Source organism: Tachypleus tridentatus, chromosome 4 (assembly GCF_004210375.1).
Source record: "Tachypleus tridentatus isolate NWPU-2018 chromosome 4, ASM421037v1, whole genome shotgun sequence".
Lineage (NCBI taxonomy): Eukaryota > Metazoa > Arthropoda > Merostomata > Xiphosura > Limulidae > Tachypleus > Tachypleus tridentatus.
Window position 1 is genome coordinate 52,863,616 of NC_134828.1, and position 17,594 is coordinate 52,881,209.

At 28.4% G+C, this 17,594-nt stretch overlaps 1 protein-coding gene across 3 annotated transcripts in view; it reads left to right on the plus strand.

Annotated features, from left to right (window-relative positions):
- Positions 1 to 17,594, plus strand: part of LOC143249144 (ubiquilin-1-like) — a 75,112-nt gene that overhangs the window by 13,168 nt on the left and 44,350 nt on the right. For 2 of the 3 annotated variants that reach the window (XM_076498532.1, XM_076498534.1), the window contains exons 4-5: positions 5,473 to 5,499; positions 13,789 to 13,920. In XM_076498532.1, coding sequence (XP_076354647.1) covers positions 5,473 to 5,499; positions 13,789 to 13,920 — 159 coding nt within the window. The remainder of the gene's footprint in view (positions 1 to 5,472; positions 5,500 to 13,788; positions 13,921 to 17,594) is intronic. The other variant, XM_076498533.1, reaches the window with a different exon arrangement.

Sequence of the window (17,594 nt, forward strand, 5' to 3'; positions counted from 1 at the left end):
TTTAATTTTAAGCTATTGTACCTGAATCCTAGAGACAGGGTTTGTTCTGGATTTTCATATTCGTGTCACTTGATAACAATTCTTGAGATCAGGAATGTTGCGGGACACCAAGCAAAGTCCTGGTAAGTTGATGACACCTAGGCCAACGGAGTGATAACCTGATAACTGTCAGTGCTACTGAACAACCTTCTGTACATCTCTGTATATCATCCTGATTTTTGAATATTTGCTTAGGTTGTTTTAGGTTTCCAATCTGCCCCTGCTTGAGATAGATTTTAAAGCCAATTTGATATATCAATTCTAACTGTATTTTATCAATTTTAACTCGAAAAATATTTTGCAATTGATATTTTGTAATTTTCTTCATTTATTTAGTTTAATTCAAGAAAAAATGTTCATATTCTCATTTCTGTATAGTTGGAAAGAATTTTGCATGTGAATAAAATGATCTACTTATTATTTTTCTTCAGAATTTTTCTTACCACCCTTAAAAATATCTTTATTTTGACTAAGAAGCTACTAACCCTTGAATGTATTTCCATTACTTGCTTCCAAGCATTTCACTTAGTTTTTCACAAGCTTTCTTTGAAAAACTTGTTATAATGTCCTTTCAAATGATATGGTCATTTACTGATAAAACAGCTTGAAAGCAGCTATAAAAATATGATTAGGTGTAGCAAGAATTAAACTGTCACCAAATAAATACACAAATGTGTTAGGATTTTTGTGTGTAGTTCTTTTTAAAATGTTTCTTTTGTGTGTGAATTGTGAAAATATTCATGTGTAATGTTTAGTTTATCTGTTTGGAAGTTACAGAAATTTTATGCAATGAAAAAACATAAGGTAACTTGAGGTAAGCTAAAACAGTTTAAGACCCAAGGTGAATGGGAACTGAGGAAAATATTATTGCAAGTTAACACAGTAATAAATGTACAAATTTTGGAGGTCCGGCATGGCCAAGTGTGTTAAGGCATGCGACTTGTAATCTGAGGGTCGCGGGTTAGCATCCCTGTCGCACCAAACATGCTCTCCTTTTCAGCCATGGGGACATTATAATGTGACAGTCAATCCCACTCTTCATTGGTAAAAGAGTAGCCCAAGAGTTGGAGGTGTGTGGTGATGACTAGCTGCCTTCCCTCTAGTCTTACACTGCTAAATTAGGGATGGCTAGCACAGACAGCCCTCGAATAGCTTTGTGCAAAATTCAAAACAAAACAAAAAACAAATTTTGAAGAAGGTTTTGTTATCAGTTACAATTAATTTACCTAAACTCTGAAATGTATATATATATATATATATATACAGTACGAAATGAAGTCATATGATTGGAAATTGCTTAAGGTGTAATAAAGGAATAATTTCAGATTGTTAATGTATGGTTATTGGTTTAAAATTACATTTTTGTACTTGAAATATTTGTAAAAATGAGTTATTTTTTAAGATAATCAAATGCAATAAAATTATCATAATCAGATACATTTAGATAAGTTTAACCAGCATGTTAGGTGACTGCAGTATATTCTGATCACTCAAATTTTTTACGAATATTGTTTTTGTTTATCATGTTTAAACACTATAGTGAACATACACAAATTAGCTAACTAGTATGCAGGTATTTCCTATTACAATTTTGTTATATTATAGAGACAAAAATATTGCCTATATCAGTGATTTATGAAATTTATTTTCATTATTTAATTATCCATTTATTTTGTGTACAGAAGCTGAATGATCAGAGTGGTATTACTGCATAACTTAAAAACAACTATAGTGGCAAACACTTGGTGAAACTTAAACTTAGTCAACAGTAATGATTCATTTGCTATGCATAAAATATCCAGATTGTTTTAAGCATGTTGGCTTCCACATAACCCTCTGGTGAGTTGTGCACTATTTTCTTTTTAAAAGACCATTTATTATGTGGGACATCAGGACGACATTTCTTTCCTGGACCCTGGAAAGTATTGGCGAAATAGGCTTGGGAACCAGTGTGTTAAAGAATATGTTGAGCAAAATATTTCATGGCAAAAAAACTTATTTTTGCAAAATGCACATATTGTGTACTTCAGAAGAGGCAAAGGTAATTTGAAAATTAATTGAATAAAAATGTGGCTGTTGATGGAAATATTAAGCTTAATGTCATGTTAGAATATTGCAGTGGTTCAGAGAGCTAACAAACATCATAATTTCTTTTTTTCTTCTTTTTGAATGTTGGAGTACAGTTGTAGAGGATGGGTACCAATTGATTAATGACCGTGTTAATTAATCAATTAGCAAATACTGCTAATCACCTAACACTCAATTGATTTGTACCAACTAGTGTAGTTTTGCATGTGAGGGTGAGAATGAGGATTCTTTGGTCTTGTGTGGCTGTTTGCAAATGGTCTTTGGAATTTAAATACATTTGTAAGACACCTGGATAACTGCTCCTTAATAAGAGTTCTATTGCATGAAAGAACTATTTCTTAAACATACACCCATGAAAGAAAAACTGATTTATTTAAGAAATGTTTCAAGCAACTTTCTTTGTCAGGCATAATTTGTTTGATGATAGATAACTGATGTACATTTTTTCTTTTATCAATTAGGCTTAGAGTACTTTTAAGCAAAATTATACTTTATAATACAGTATATTATATTTAAACATCAAAAAGTATTTTATAGGAACAAAGTGGTTACAACTTTTCAAAATATTTATTGCTATCATGGTATCTTTTCCTCTATTTAAAAACTATTTGAACTCTATTCCTTCAAAATGTGTATATGCACAAAAGGAAGAGTTTATAAAGCTCTACATATATAAGTCACATGCATACCTAAAAATTGAAATAAGCAAGATAAGCTTGCAGACTATATATGAAATTCCATTTCAAATTTACATAGGTAAAGTACCTATGCATGTAGTTAATGAAGACTAACTCACTGTTAACATTTCACACAAATTTTATGGATGTGATAATTTTTTACCTTTTATCAAATACTTCCTTATTTGTCTTGTTTGGCATAGGTTTTTTTGGTTTTCTTTATTAAAATGTACACGTACTTATCAGTTTGAAATAATGGTAGGATCAGTTTATTACTTGAGAATTTTTGTGGTTCTGCAGACTTCATTTACTCAATGTATCTGAGTCTGGACCTTTTGTTTATGTCCTGATGTTAAACTATTATTGTTTGTCAGTACAGTTAATATCAGAAAGTAGTTTATAATTCAGTTTTTTTATATTATCTAAACTTCTCGTTTTTAATTTAAAAAGTTAAATAAATTCACAATTTTCTCTTTTTATGTAACTTTAAAAGTACAACATCTATGCTGTCTAAGTAATGTAGACATAATCTGTAAATACTTTTAAAGTGAAGCCTAGTTTGAATGCCCAACTTCATGTAATAAGATATCAATAAATTTGTCAACCCATGATAGAAGTCCTGTTTACTTATTCTTGACTTTCAAGACAATATCCAGATCTATGTGTTCTTATTGAACATACATCTTTGTAATAAATAGGAGCTTATTTTATGTTATGAGTTTACATTGACTGCAATGGGCATTAATTCAAAGCAAGGGAGTTACTTGTGTGTGTGTGTGTTTTAAGTGAAGTTGATGCTTCTAGTGTTATTGTTTTTAAAACTATGTATAGCTGGGTTGGAGATCCAGTTTGAGTATAATTATTTTTGGAATTTACATTTTAATATGTGTCTTTGAAAAGTACATTAAATTTTGTCTGAACAATAAACTATAGGTAGTTGTTGATGGGTGCAGTCGTTCATGTAGGTTGTACATGGGTTTGATAATATGTTTCCAGTGTGATGTGATGCTTTTCATGGAAGATTAAATTATAATTTAAAGAAGCCATACAATAAAAGTATAAAATTGAAATGAACTATATATATAAAAAAGTAAATAATGAAAATTGTGAGAATTAAACTCAAGATCTGGTAACAAATAATGTATTCAGCTTTTTACTTTACATTGATGAATTGGTGTTAGGGTAAAGAAAATAGATAAAATATAATTTTTTATCTTGAAAACTTTTGATATTCATATAGGAGATCCTAAAGGGTATGCAAATGAAATATTAAAACTGTAAGATAAGTATTCTTGGTATGAAACTAATGTTACACTCAGATTTATCAGTCTGAATGAGACTGACTCCATACATTCACAGACAGATGTTTAATAAAAATTATTTATTAAAAAAATAATTTTGTGTGTACAATAGACTTATAATGTTTATTCATAACTAGCCAAAGTTTGTGAAAATACGCTTAGTAAATTCAGAGTGAGTTATGTATTATCTCTGTTGTGTGCTGATTGCTGGGTTGGTTAAAGTCACTAAAACCACTTGCATAGCAATGAAAATAGTCTCACAGCTAGTCCAGTATTCATTAAGAAACTTCACATAGGACAAGTAGTTGATCGATGAAATGGTCCACATACCAGCTGTACATTTTTTTTTATGTTAAATGAAGAATCTATACTGTTTTGGATGATTCTCATTCAATATTCCTTTTTTTTTTTTTTTACAAAATATAACCCTTTCATACATTATCTATGTAACCAATCAAAATTGCAATTAACCTGTTCCCCTTTTGTGTATTTGAAGCTTCCAAAGTATGAGAGAAACACAAGGAATAATCTATAATTTGTAAAGTACAAAATAAAAATAGTTACTTGCTGCTATACTTTTGCAGAAACTTTTGTTTCACATTCAGAAAGCTGAGGTGCTAGATGTATAGCTAATATACTAGCATATTTAGATGTAATACTTTACATTAAAGGTATTACATCTAAATGAAAACAAGAAAGTAGGCTGTATTAAAATAAGGTGTCTATTAAGAAATAACTGACATAGTACATATGTTAAACACAAACATTTTAAATTTTTGTTCTGTTTTCTGTTGAAAGAACAAAAATTGTGACATGAAACCATGAGAAAAACATGTTTACAAAAACTTGTGCCTCACAGTAAATTAATTTTACCTAAATAATTTCCATCAATGTATTTTATATAGTGTTTAGGTTAACAAATTATTCAACTATAATAATTGGAAATAAGATTTAACTGCTGCATCTTATGTTTTATAAGATATTTACAGGTAGCTAACTTGCTTTTATACAAATTGGTTTCAGATCTGTTAATATGTATTTACTTAGTTATAATTTTCATGTTTGGTGATTAGAAAAAAAAAAGTTCAAGTTATGGGTAATACTAAAATAAAGATAAAATCATATATTGGTGGTCAGTGCTTTATTTTACAATAGATATAAATGGTTTAATAAAGGTTAGTGAAGATACAGAAGTGTAAAATAGGCAAGTATTGTATAGGGAAGCATAGGGTTTAAATTATTTATACTTTATTGCATGACCTAGTCAATTTTTTCACATACCCTGAAAATTGCTCATGAATATATAGCTTCTGTTGTGATTTTCTATTAGAATCCAATAAAATATTTCATTTGTTTTTGTTTTTTAGCACCAAGAAAGACAAGGAGGGACAGGGGTATGTTATTATTTAGACATACAATATATATGGCCTTTTTTTTATTATTTTGTATATGAATTAGAACAGGTTCTCTGTTTTAGTGTTGTATTCATGATGTTCAGTTTTGTTAAAAAAAACAACAAAATTCAAACCCCAGAATGAGACTAAAATACACATTGTGTATTAAAGATCCCTAATTTTTTAATATTTTTTATTAAATATTTTAGTCAAAAATAGCTAAAGCAGAAAAATTATAAACTTCTTAATCTAACAAAACTTAAGTAAAATGTATAAATGTTACACTAGCTCAAATGCCTATGCAAAATATGGGATTTTATCATGTTAGCTCTACAGAAACTAGATAATGTGCTTCTGTGATTTATTACATTTTATGCAATACAAACATGGCAATAAAATCATCAAATTAAAATAAAACAGGTATGGAAAAGGTTAACAGTTGAAAGAATGTTAAGTTATTTGAAAGTTTCTGCACAATATTGCAGTCAATGCAGAGGAAAAAATGCTATTATTCATAATATTTTGTTTTTTAAACTTTTTACAATGTACAGTAATCATTTCTCTACAAAAATAAAAGCCTTATGAAAAAGATTTTGATGTTTATTTAGAGGTTATAAAAATGGAATATGAAAACTATAAGTTGAAGTATTTTTATTTTTAGCTTGAAAACCATCTATGATTAGACATCTTAGACAAATGTAGTAAAGACTGAAAATTTTCAGATATATCTTTAGTAGAAATATTTTTTATTCAAATATGTTTCTTTTATGTATGTATAATAGACTTGTAATATTTATTAAAAGCTTACCAAAATTTTTGACAGTACCTTTAGTTAATTCACAGTTTAAAGGTTGGTGAAATCATCCAACTTCGGTCTTGTAAGTAATTTCTTTTATGAAAATTATTTTGAAATTTGTGACTGAGAACTGTGGTTGGCTGCTAATGTGAAACTATACTTTATAATAAGCTAATAAATAAAATACATAGTTCTCTGATCTTCCCTATTAACAACTATGTTCCAGGCAATGTGGAAAAAACTCCTTCACATAATTAGTGTTAAATAGATGCAGAAGTATTATTGTAATCAAACAGCTTGCTTTATAAACATCATAAGAGCACATGAATGTTAGCTTACCACAAATCAATTTTTAATGTTGTTCAAATAATCATCTCTGGCAAAATATCAGATTTTACTTTAATATAGCTGTCATTAAAATTATTGAGAGAATTCAAAATCTTTTTACCTGTTTATTTATATATTTTATTCTTTGAACATATCAGACATCTTTTGTACTTACGAATTTGTTCAGTATTTATCCGCATATTTTGTACTTTTAAAATCAATCAGGAGAAGATGAGCAGCTGTAACATCAGCCTGCAAAGCTCTAATCCTTAAACATTTTATTAAAGTGAGAAGCTGATGAAATAGATTTCTTTTAACACATGGTTTGATTCTTTGCTCATCAGGGTAAAGTTATACTACTCATTCAGTGTTAAAATATGTTGTTAAATACATCTTGATATATTTTTTTCAGTTAATCTGTAATTCCCAAGTTTTTATTATGTGTTGTAATATTTCCTATGATTAAAATGTAAACCTAGACTTAAGAACATTCAATGAATAATTTTGCTTAAAGCAAAAAGGCTATTTCATATCTTTCTAAGTCATTACTTAATTTATATATTTTTTACCAAAAGCAGCTATTTCTTTGTAGTTTGTAAAAGGTGAGCTTGATAGCTTGATTGACAATAAAATGGCAAAACTGAATGATGAAGTTAACTAAAGGTGACTGTACCTTTTTGTTTAATCAAACTAAATAAAGCATCAAAATAAAGGATTGAATGGCAAGGAATGTACTTGAATTGATGAAATAATGTATCATTATGTAATACATGTTATGTGGTATCAATATCATTTTTTTATTTTCTAATAAACTGTGTCATTATCATTCATCATATCAGCTTATCTAAATTAGTATTGAACTCGGTTTGGGATACAAAGGGATAGTATTTCTATATCTATAGTTCTAGGTTCTTAAAACTTTGCTATTGGTTTTCAGAATATTTTGGAAAAGCTCTTGAATTATGTGTGTGTGTGTGTGTGTGTGTGTGTGTGTGTGTTGATAAGTGTATGAACCTTAATATCTTCTGATGACTTCATGCAAATTAGTACTTTCCAAACAACTTTTATAAAAGATAAAATAAAACCTACATTATAGATATCTCAAAATTATCTGACAAAAGAACATGTAAAACTAATTCATAGATAGGTTTAGTACAACATTTATCACACAAACCAGTAAAATTGTAGTAGAGAAAACTTAAACCACTTAATTACATATGTACTTATTGGAAATTTAACAAGTTAATTAACCAATCATATAGCAAGAAATTATATTAAAAGTAGTAATTCACACACAATGATTAATAAAAACTTATATCCCATAAATAAAATGTTATCCACTCTTCTAACGTGTCTTTTACTCCTCTTTAGTTGATCATCGATGCTGTACCCATGCTTGACCTTGGCACAAGATTTAATTTTTGCTTTTTAAACTTCCTCCAAAGAAGGTGAATGAGTTCTTTCTGCCTTGATTACATTTTCAGACTGCTAAGCCATGTTGCCTCAAGTACATTCAATAAGTAATCTAAAAATTTACTGACTAGGCATCGAAAAGATAACAAAGTATCAACAGGACTTTACTAAGAAAGTATTTTACATTGTTATAATATATAAAACATTACATTTGTATTTGATTTTAAATATTGCACATTGGTTATGTGGTGGTCTGCTACATGCAAGGTTAATTTTTGTACTAATGTTCAGTTATTACTTTGTTAGGAAAGCCTGTACTACATTGCATATTGCTCATTTTGGCTTTAATTTAAACAAAAAACAATTATTCTTAATCACTTATTACTCCTTTGTAATGGTATTAGGATTGAGATTTTGAAGTTTAAGGGATAAAACTACATTTGTCAGAAGTTTCTTCTGCCTTTTGAGAAACAGCAACATCTTACAACAAGAAAAGTTTCAGTTTTTCAAGAATTATCTAAGAATAAATCAAAGTGATTAGGTATATAACATTTTAAAGATATATTTTTCATATGTTAGAAGTTAATATTGAAGCAGAATTGAGCATTTTCAAAAGAAAAACTATGAGAAAAGCTATAAAGCATTTAAGTTTTTGAACTAAAATAGTATATATATATTAGAGGTTTTCTTTCAAATCATAATCAGTATGGATAATCCCAACATAGGTTATAGTGTTATTCAAACACTTTATTCCAGCTTGTTGAGTGAAGATGGAAGTTACGTAGAACTTGTTTTGCAGTTAAATTGCTTTTCAAATGAAAGTGTTTGATCTTGCATTTAATCTAGACACAATCTGATGTATATATGTATGAAATAATTCATATACTGAAAAGCTTCTCCTGACATTGTAGATAACAACAGGTGTTGATTAGGAAGTTTTGAATAGCTACTTGTGTTCAAGTATAACAGTAAATACTATGGAGTGCACTCACCTTTCAGACTATATGTAGCTCCTCTTCACTATTCTGCATTGTCAAAATGTAGGTTGTTGTTTAGAAGATTTAATAAATCTTTTACATTCAACTAGTTTTTAAATTCTGTATATCATCAGAAATAGAATTTCTGTAACTAGTCATTCTTTTCTAAAGTGACTGAAATTTTCTTTACGCTCCAAACTTTAATCAGTAATTTTGGAATACTGCTACTTTATATCATATTGATAGTCGTCAGTATGACTAATATATTTAGTTTCATTTTCTACAAAACTGTAACAACAAACATCAATATAAAATTATTTTTGCAATTTTATGCATCCAAGTGATTAGCTTAGCTTATACAACAGAATTATGTGCACAAAAATGAGTTGTAATTTTTTAGGTTTAACTACAATTCATTAGTTTCATTAAATCTCACAGGAATGGTAATGTTTCCAAAAACGTTTTAGAAGCTAACGTGACAACAGTGGCATTGTTAGGAATACCATATTTTTTGTACTCAATGTTTTAAACAAAGTGACAGTGAACCTGTTGAGGGTTTATAAACAATAGCATCCACTGGTCTGAGTTAATGTATAGTTTTTTTTGCAAGCCTAGCATTTTGTAAACTGGTAATACTCAGCAAATCTAACACTTATTTTTTTAAATTATTTATCCTTCCAACTACATTTATGGAGTGTTTGTGTTTTGAAACCCCTTTTGCCAGAACAGTTTCAAGTGTTTAAAGAAAGTAAAATAAGTATACCTGATGATGAAACTTGAGTTGAAAACAGCTAGCTGTTACTTCAGTGTATCTTGTAAATAATAAAGCCATGTTTTTTTTATTTCTGGTATAAAATTATCATTGGTTGTCTCATAAATGTAGTTTCTGCAATTTACCTTTTATGACGTATTACCACTCTGATCTGTATTTTCTTACAAAGTAATGGAAATGATCTGTGTTTATTCCTTCTTTTATACTGACTGAGTTTTTAATATTTCAAATGAAGAAAATTAAATTCCGCAAGTATGAAATATTTCTTCATTATTTCAAGTTTTATAAGTGCCCCGATGATTTTAAGAACATTGTATGTTAGTTTAGTCAGTAATTGAAGAAATTGAGTTGAAATATGACCAGCCAGAAAAAAAGATATTTATATTTTAACACCATATGCATGGATAGGATCTGAATCATTTTCTTCTGAGGAATTTTAGTATGAGATTTCTCTTATTCTTAGATATATTTTATGGTATTTTATACAGAGGTTGACTGTGTGTGTTTGTGTGTACACAAATGTGTTATGCTGAATGGAATTTGAAGCTTTACAGTATTGTTATGGTCCATACCCCACCACACCTGGACATGCCCTTTTGATTACTCTGCATCTTGACAATAGTCCTGTAATTTCTATGCCAGAAGGCTTCTTGATAAGGCTGCAATATCCAAAGCATGCCATTGTTTTGTGTCTGATGTTCATAATACAAGTTCTCCATTTTGTGACTTGAGTCACATTATTTATGAAATTGCATGAAAAACCACTTAATTCTCCTGTTACTTGTATGCAATTATTGAATGGATATGATATGGAAACAATTTTGTTACATATCCAGATAAAGATCTTTGTATTTTTGCCTAAGTTAATTGCATGACTTTTCCTCACTTTTTACAAGATGCTACACTTTGATGATCAAGAATAGGATCTGACTTCAGATTTCTTTCTGGATAGTTTTGGTGCTTTAAGTTGATCCATATTCTTTTATTTTTTTAATGCCTTTGGCTATAAAAGAAATATGCCATCTTTGAAATTTTAATTTAAGTTATCAATTTGAACTAATATTTTATACTATTGTTGTTTGAATGCTTTACATTAAAAGGGATTGTTACATACACTTTCTGAAAAGCATTTAGTTTCTGGCAGCATCACATTATCTATAAAAAGCCAGATAGCATTGAAAAAAGTTCTGAAGTGTGTTGATTTGTATATTTAAAGTCAGTTTAATATAATGAACTCTGTCTTCTGTATGTGTGTGGTAGCAGCTCATACAACTAGCTATTGTTTGAGAAGTGAAAAACAAAACTGATAATGTGCTGGATAACTTCACAATAAAGTAAATTTAATTTATTTGCAACATAAGACAATACCTTCTGTTTAATAGACATGCATAAATTAGCTAACAAAATCTCTGAAAATTTTCAAAACCTGTGTATTTTCACATATTCAACAAATAAGTATTTCAATTTGAATATTTATATATATATATTACCTAAACAATTTCATTTTTTCCCACCTTTTGTTTTCCTCTGTATTTTACTGAACAAATTCTGTGGACATACATTTGTGGCCTCCTTTCAGGTTGTAGTTATTAAATTCAGTTGTATAAATATAATCTGTGATGTTGAAGCTTCACACAACTGATGATTGTTATATTAAATCCATTTTAAGTATGCCAACCAATAAGCTATGTTACAAATACTGCTGATATAAATTCATATTGAAATAGTATGTGATAGAAATACATTGCAAATTTAGAATTTCATAATTGGTATGATGCCACTGAAAATTGACCATTTTTGTGTGTGTTCAGATGGGGGATTTATAATTTTCAAAACAGGGTTATTTATTGCATTTAATGACATTGAAAAACAAAGGAATATTGATAAACTTGTGGTACCAGAATCATGCAGAAAGAAGCCAATAAGTCATACCCCAGCCATGGTAAGCAAAGCATGATGTCTTGTAATAGGTTAGAATCCACAAACAAAGGGATCAGAGCAAAAGCCATCAATGTGTCCAAGTTATCTATGGACTGTTGAAATAAGCACTGAGAAACCATTCTCAGAAACTACACAAACATGAAAAGTCTATGAGGAGGAATTGTGTGCTTTGGCATTTTGATGAAACCCTTTACTATGGAAACTATGCTGCAGGACTATTCCAAAATGCAGAGTTGTCAGATAGAGCAAGGTGCATATAATATATACTAATAAATACAAATAGATTTTTTTTACACTCAATCCAGACCATCTTCTCTGACACACATTGTAAATAATTATGTATAATTTCCAGAACAGTTCCATTATAGTGGTATGGCTTATTAATGCTGTCTACTTCTAAGACACAGGTGAAAATTGTCTCCTCTTTTCATTCATTTTTAGTGCATTTGAACAAGTTTTTAAAATAAAATGATCTAAAAGCTAAATTTTGTGATTATTGAGACTCATTTACATCCACATATAGAAGTGTAAGGAAATACAAAATTAGTTTGTTGCATTATGTTTATATATTTAAAACTATAAATCATTTATGATGAAACCTTCAAATTCTGAGTCCAAACTACTGCCCTTGAATAACAGACTTAAACAAGCTCTAAAGTGAACTCACTTTTATGAATTATAGTGTACTCTAACATTTTGACAAAGATATTTTGCTGGTTGCAATTGTAAAGATAGCTAGTACTATGGTGAAACATAGAATTAGAAATTATATAGACTCACTAACATTCTTCTCATCAGAAAATATTCTTTGACTGCAATATTCCCAAAATCTATTTGTATATTATTTATGGTGATAAGGCAAATTTAACTCATTCTTTATGAAGATTAAAATGTCATATTTGGAAAATATAACAAATAATATAGTTCTTCTTTTCTTTGCTTTTTAAGAATATGTAAAGTAACAAAACTGAGGATGTCACAGACAGAAAGAAAACGCATATACAGATTGATTTTAATTATGGAATGTAGCCAATTTGACATTCGTATTATGTATGGTAATTTGAAAAATATTGTTGTGACTTTCTGTGGTTAATACCTATCTCATCCACTAGTTAATAACTGTGATCTTACTTTGCACAGCAATTAGCTTTTGTCTGTAGCAGTAGATAAACAAGCTGTAGTTGAAGGTTAGTTTGATGGACAAAGAATAACTGTGTGGGTTGCAGTGTTATCTGATAATATTTTTGCTTCTTCTGTCATTATTTAACCAGTATGCTTCATAGAATAAAATGATTAGTGTTGTTATCAGCTATTCACCTTTTTAAAAAAAATACACAGGCTGCTTTTCTACTTTTGTAAATACTTTTCTGTTAAGAACAGTCCATGTACTTTTTTACATATTAATTTAGATGTGTTATGAGTATAAAAAACTTTACTCTTCAATGTGACATTTAGTTGATATTAGAACTAGTAAAACAAGAAATCTTAAACAAGGTTTTCTATGGCTTATAAAAATCACTTATAGAACATAGGGGAATGTTTTAATACTAATAAACTTTGTTCTAAATATTTTCTCAATTTGTTAATCTACAAAATTGTGGATACTTATTTTTAAAGGACACAACAAGCTTATTTGTAGATTTAAATTTAAGCAAAAAATTATTGGTTTCAGCCATTATTATCACAATTTTCCTTTTCTACTTATATTTCAAACTTATTCTATGAAGACATAAACCTAAGGTAATTATATAAAACTATAGAGAAAGTATAAACTGTGGGAAATAAAAGCAAGTTGTGTAATATGTACTTATAGAAGATCAAAGTAATGGTTAAAATTTAACAGGTTTTATTTTAGTTATTCAATATGTACATATCTGAATGTTAACAATCTTTAACAGGTTTTATTTTAGTTGTTTTATATGTACATATCTGAATGTTAACAATATTTAACAGGTTTTATTTTAGTTACTCTGTATGTACATATCTGAATGTTAACAATGTTTAACAGGTTTTATTTAAGTTGTTGTTTATGTTCAAATCTGAACTTTTAACAATTTTTTCAGAGTCAGCAGAGCAGAGCTGATATTTCTGCCACACCATTTGGGCTTGGAAGTATTGGTGGATTACCAGGACTAGCTGGTTTGGGGTTAGGATCTGCTAATTTTATGGATATGCAGCAAAGAATGCAACAAGAGGTATTTTAATATTTCAAGTTCTGTTTGTTACTTTTATTTAAAACTTCAGTTGAACTTTAATATATGTAACTTCACACTGATTACCTGTTCTTCAAATTTATTGTGTTAATTTAATGGTTGTTAATTTAGATTATACATGCTGAGGAGCATAATGTAGTTGACCTATTATTATTTTCTTTATAATTTCTGTTTCTTAGGTATTTAGGTAGTTATATTTGAAAATAATGTTATTTCCAGAGCATTTTCTACCTTTTAAGTTACTGAAACTAAACCTTAGGGAAAAACTTAAAACTAGTATTTAGAATGGATTCATAAAGATGCCAGTTAGTTGATTAGATAAATTTGTACATCACACAGAGTTAGAGCTAGGCAATTGATGATGTTTACTAATCAGTAAATTGTCAAACTCCTTAACTAATTACATTTAACTAATTGGTTATTCTCACATGAGATGGATATGTACATGTAAAATTACTTTGAAAAACTTGCAAGTAAAAATTTTTTTTCAAATGCAATTAAATTTGCCCATAGGCCTACATCAGCATCAGTTACCTGAATGTGTCTTTTTACTGATGGAAAGAAAATTATTTTGTAAAACACCTTCAAGAATGCATGAGATCTGACCAATAAAACTGACATTCATAGAAAAAATAAAGAAATGTTAGAGCTTGCAAAGTGGAATACTTATCTTAAACGAACTTCAACTGTATAAAACAAATTATTAATTGTAAAACCTTTCTGGTGTGTTAGACATGCCAGTACTTCCCACAACTTGCACCAGAACATAAATTTGAGAATGTAAAAGATTTCATGTTAACAATGTCATGCATACACAATGCAGAAAAAATAAATTTATAATTTTTTTAACATATAAAATTATGTAGGTTATAAATTACAATGTAGAAATAGATTTTACATATTAAGCAGTGTTAAAGAATAGAGTTCTGCTGTTATAAATTATGAACATAACACAATGTGAAGCAAATATAATAAATTTACACTTTGTTTAACACTAAAATATATAGAAAGTTTGCCATGGGTCTCACCTTTACTCTCATTGGCAGTTCAAAATTATGGACTGAAGAAGATAAACTCAGTAGATTGCCATAAATAAAAAACATAGATGCCTCTAAAGCTGAAACAGTCTTCATAATTACCAGGCTATGCTGGCTTAAAGCTAAACAAACTTGAATTAGTAAAGTTTATATTTTAATATTTGTGACTGACAAAGAACAAGTAGTGCATTTTGTGGCTTTGTGCTTAACCAGCAACAAACTCACTATAATGTGTGACTTTGTATACACAGTTGTACACATGATGTATTTACACTATAACTTTTGGTACAATATGTGTATCTTTACATATTTTGGTACACTTTTAGTAAAGATTATAAGTTTTTTGTATACAAAAAAATACAATTTTTTCATGAAATATTTACACTGAAGATTTGTTTGCTTAATTATCAATTCTATTTCATTACTAGTCTTAGTGTGAAGTGATTTTATGTTACCATTAAAAAATTATTCATCATCTCAAAATCTCTAGTATTATTTGTGTAATCTCTAAACTTTGCTAAATACATAAACATTTATTTTCTGTTACTTTTATGTTTCTATACCCTAACTATATGGGGTCTGTAAATTAGCCAGCCTTGTAACCATCGTAAAAAATTAGGTAATAAATATAAATTATGTTTTTATTTATGCTAGAATTACTGTATATTAAAACACAAAAATACAATAATTAGCCTAAGTAGCTTAAATTTCACAATCTAATATATTTATATTTTATTATATTGACTTTCCAGTCATGCTTAGCTAGCATTACATAACTTGCATTGATGGGGTGCATGTGTACTCGTGTTACTGTATTCATTAATATAAAACTGACCTTTTAGTCTTTACAAAATTGCCCTGTCTTAGCTGTGTTTTAGTGGTGTAGTATTTTATAATGTACAGTCATATTTCAGTTACTATACATTATATGTGTATATAGGTTATTACTATTTAGGAATAAGTTATGAAACTTATTTTTCTTAAAATATGGAACAATAAATAAAAACATAAAGCAAACAATTGTTTTTTTTAGCTACAACTTTTGAACTTGGTTGCTGTTAGACATAGGTTGCTAAGTTTTTTAAAATTTCACATGTTGAGGATATCAAAATTTTTTGTAAGTTTTATATATACAGTTTAATAACCAAAAAAATCACAAATAATTTTACTGATACCATAGAATTACACTAGAATTAAAGTTTAGTAACTATGCTGTATTAAGGTCTAAACAAATATGAAACTAAAGGCAAGGCTTATCTCCTTGAACTCTTGGTTTGAAAGAACGTGGTAGTCTTTACACAGATTAAAATGGTAGAGTAATCCAATAGAGGAACATTTTAAGCTATCAGTTGGTTATTCACATGTCACATATTAAAGAATATGTACATAAGGGGCTGTTTCCAAAAATGGAAAGAGGTGAATGGAGCCATTGTGTTTAATTCAGTACATAATCCATATCTCAAGAAAATAAAAAGATATGAGGTTCTTATTTTATATTCCAGCTTGTCAACATTGGTAATTTGAATTTTCATATTGTACAAACTTGTAGACTTGGTATTTTGGCACTAAAAACATTTACTTTTAGTCAGTGCTGCATTCAACATACAACGTGACTAAGTAAAGTCTACATTTTGAATGTGTTCTTTTAATATATACTTTTAAATTAAAGAATTAACTCATATATTATATTGAACTTTGAATTATAATCTATGATTTGATTCCATATATATTGACATAAATTCATAAAACAGTAGTTCAATAAAGTTTTGAATGCAAGTCAATAAATGAGATGAGATTGCCTTTGACATGTGACCTGTTGTGAAAAGGTTAACAAATATGGTGGCAACACTTTGAGAACTTAAGTAGTTTGGATGATTGAAAATAATACTAATTAAAAACTTTAGTTTTGGTTTGTTTATTATTTTCATAAGTCATGACTAATCACTTAAGCTGAACATACTCTAATTAATATAAAATAATAATGATAAATCATAATGACAATACTTTGATTATTGGATACTTGTATAATAAGAAATGGTGCTAAGTGAGTAAAACACTAATTTTAACTAGTTGATTATTCTCACAACTGATCAATTTAATCATAATTGCAATGACTGAATAGTTGGGATAATCAAAGCACTTTAGTAAGTGGAAATATTAGTTGATTATTTTTGTGACATTAATTAGTTTAATTGCCATATTGATTCATTGAATACTTTACATGACAGTAATTGATATAATGAGTGCTCATATGTAATTGAGTTTCAAGTTAATCATGCAACTATATATAGAGTTATAGCATTGTGAAACCAATATTATATTCAGTGATATTTTTATACTGGTGCATAAATTGTTTCTTTTAACAGTTATTTTCATCTTCTTTTTTTTTTAAGAAATTTGTTGTGCATAGCTTAAAGAAAATGTTTGAATTTCTTTTGATTTGCAGGTTGTTTCATTAAAGCCAAGTGAAATGTCAGAAAGTAACTTTTGTCAGGTTTTGAATGTAATAAGATGAGGTTGAGCATGTAACTTACATTACCCTATTGTTTGTGCCTTTGTAGTCTGAGTTTAAGGTTGGTGTATATGAAATGTTAGTAGTGTTAGATATTACTAGGTATC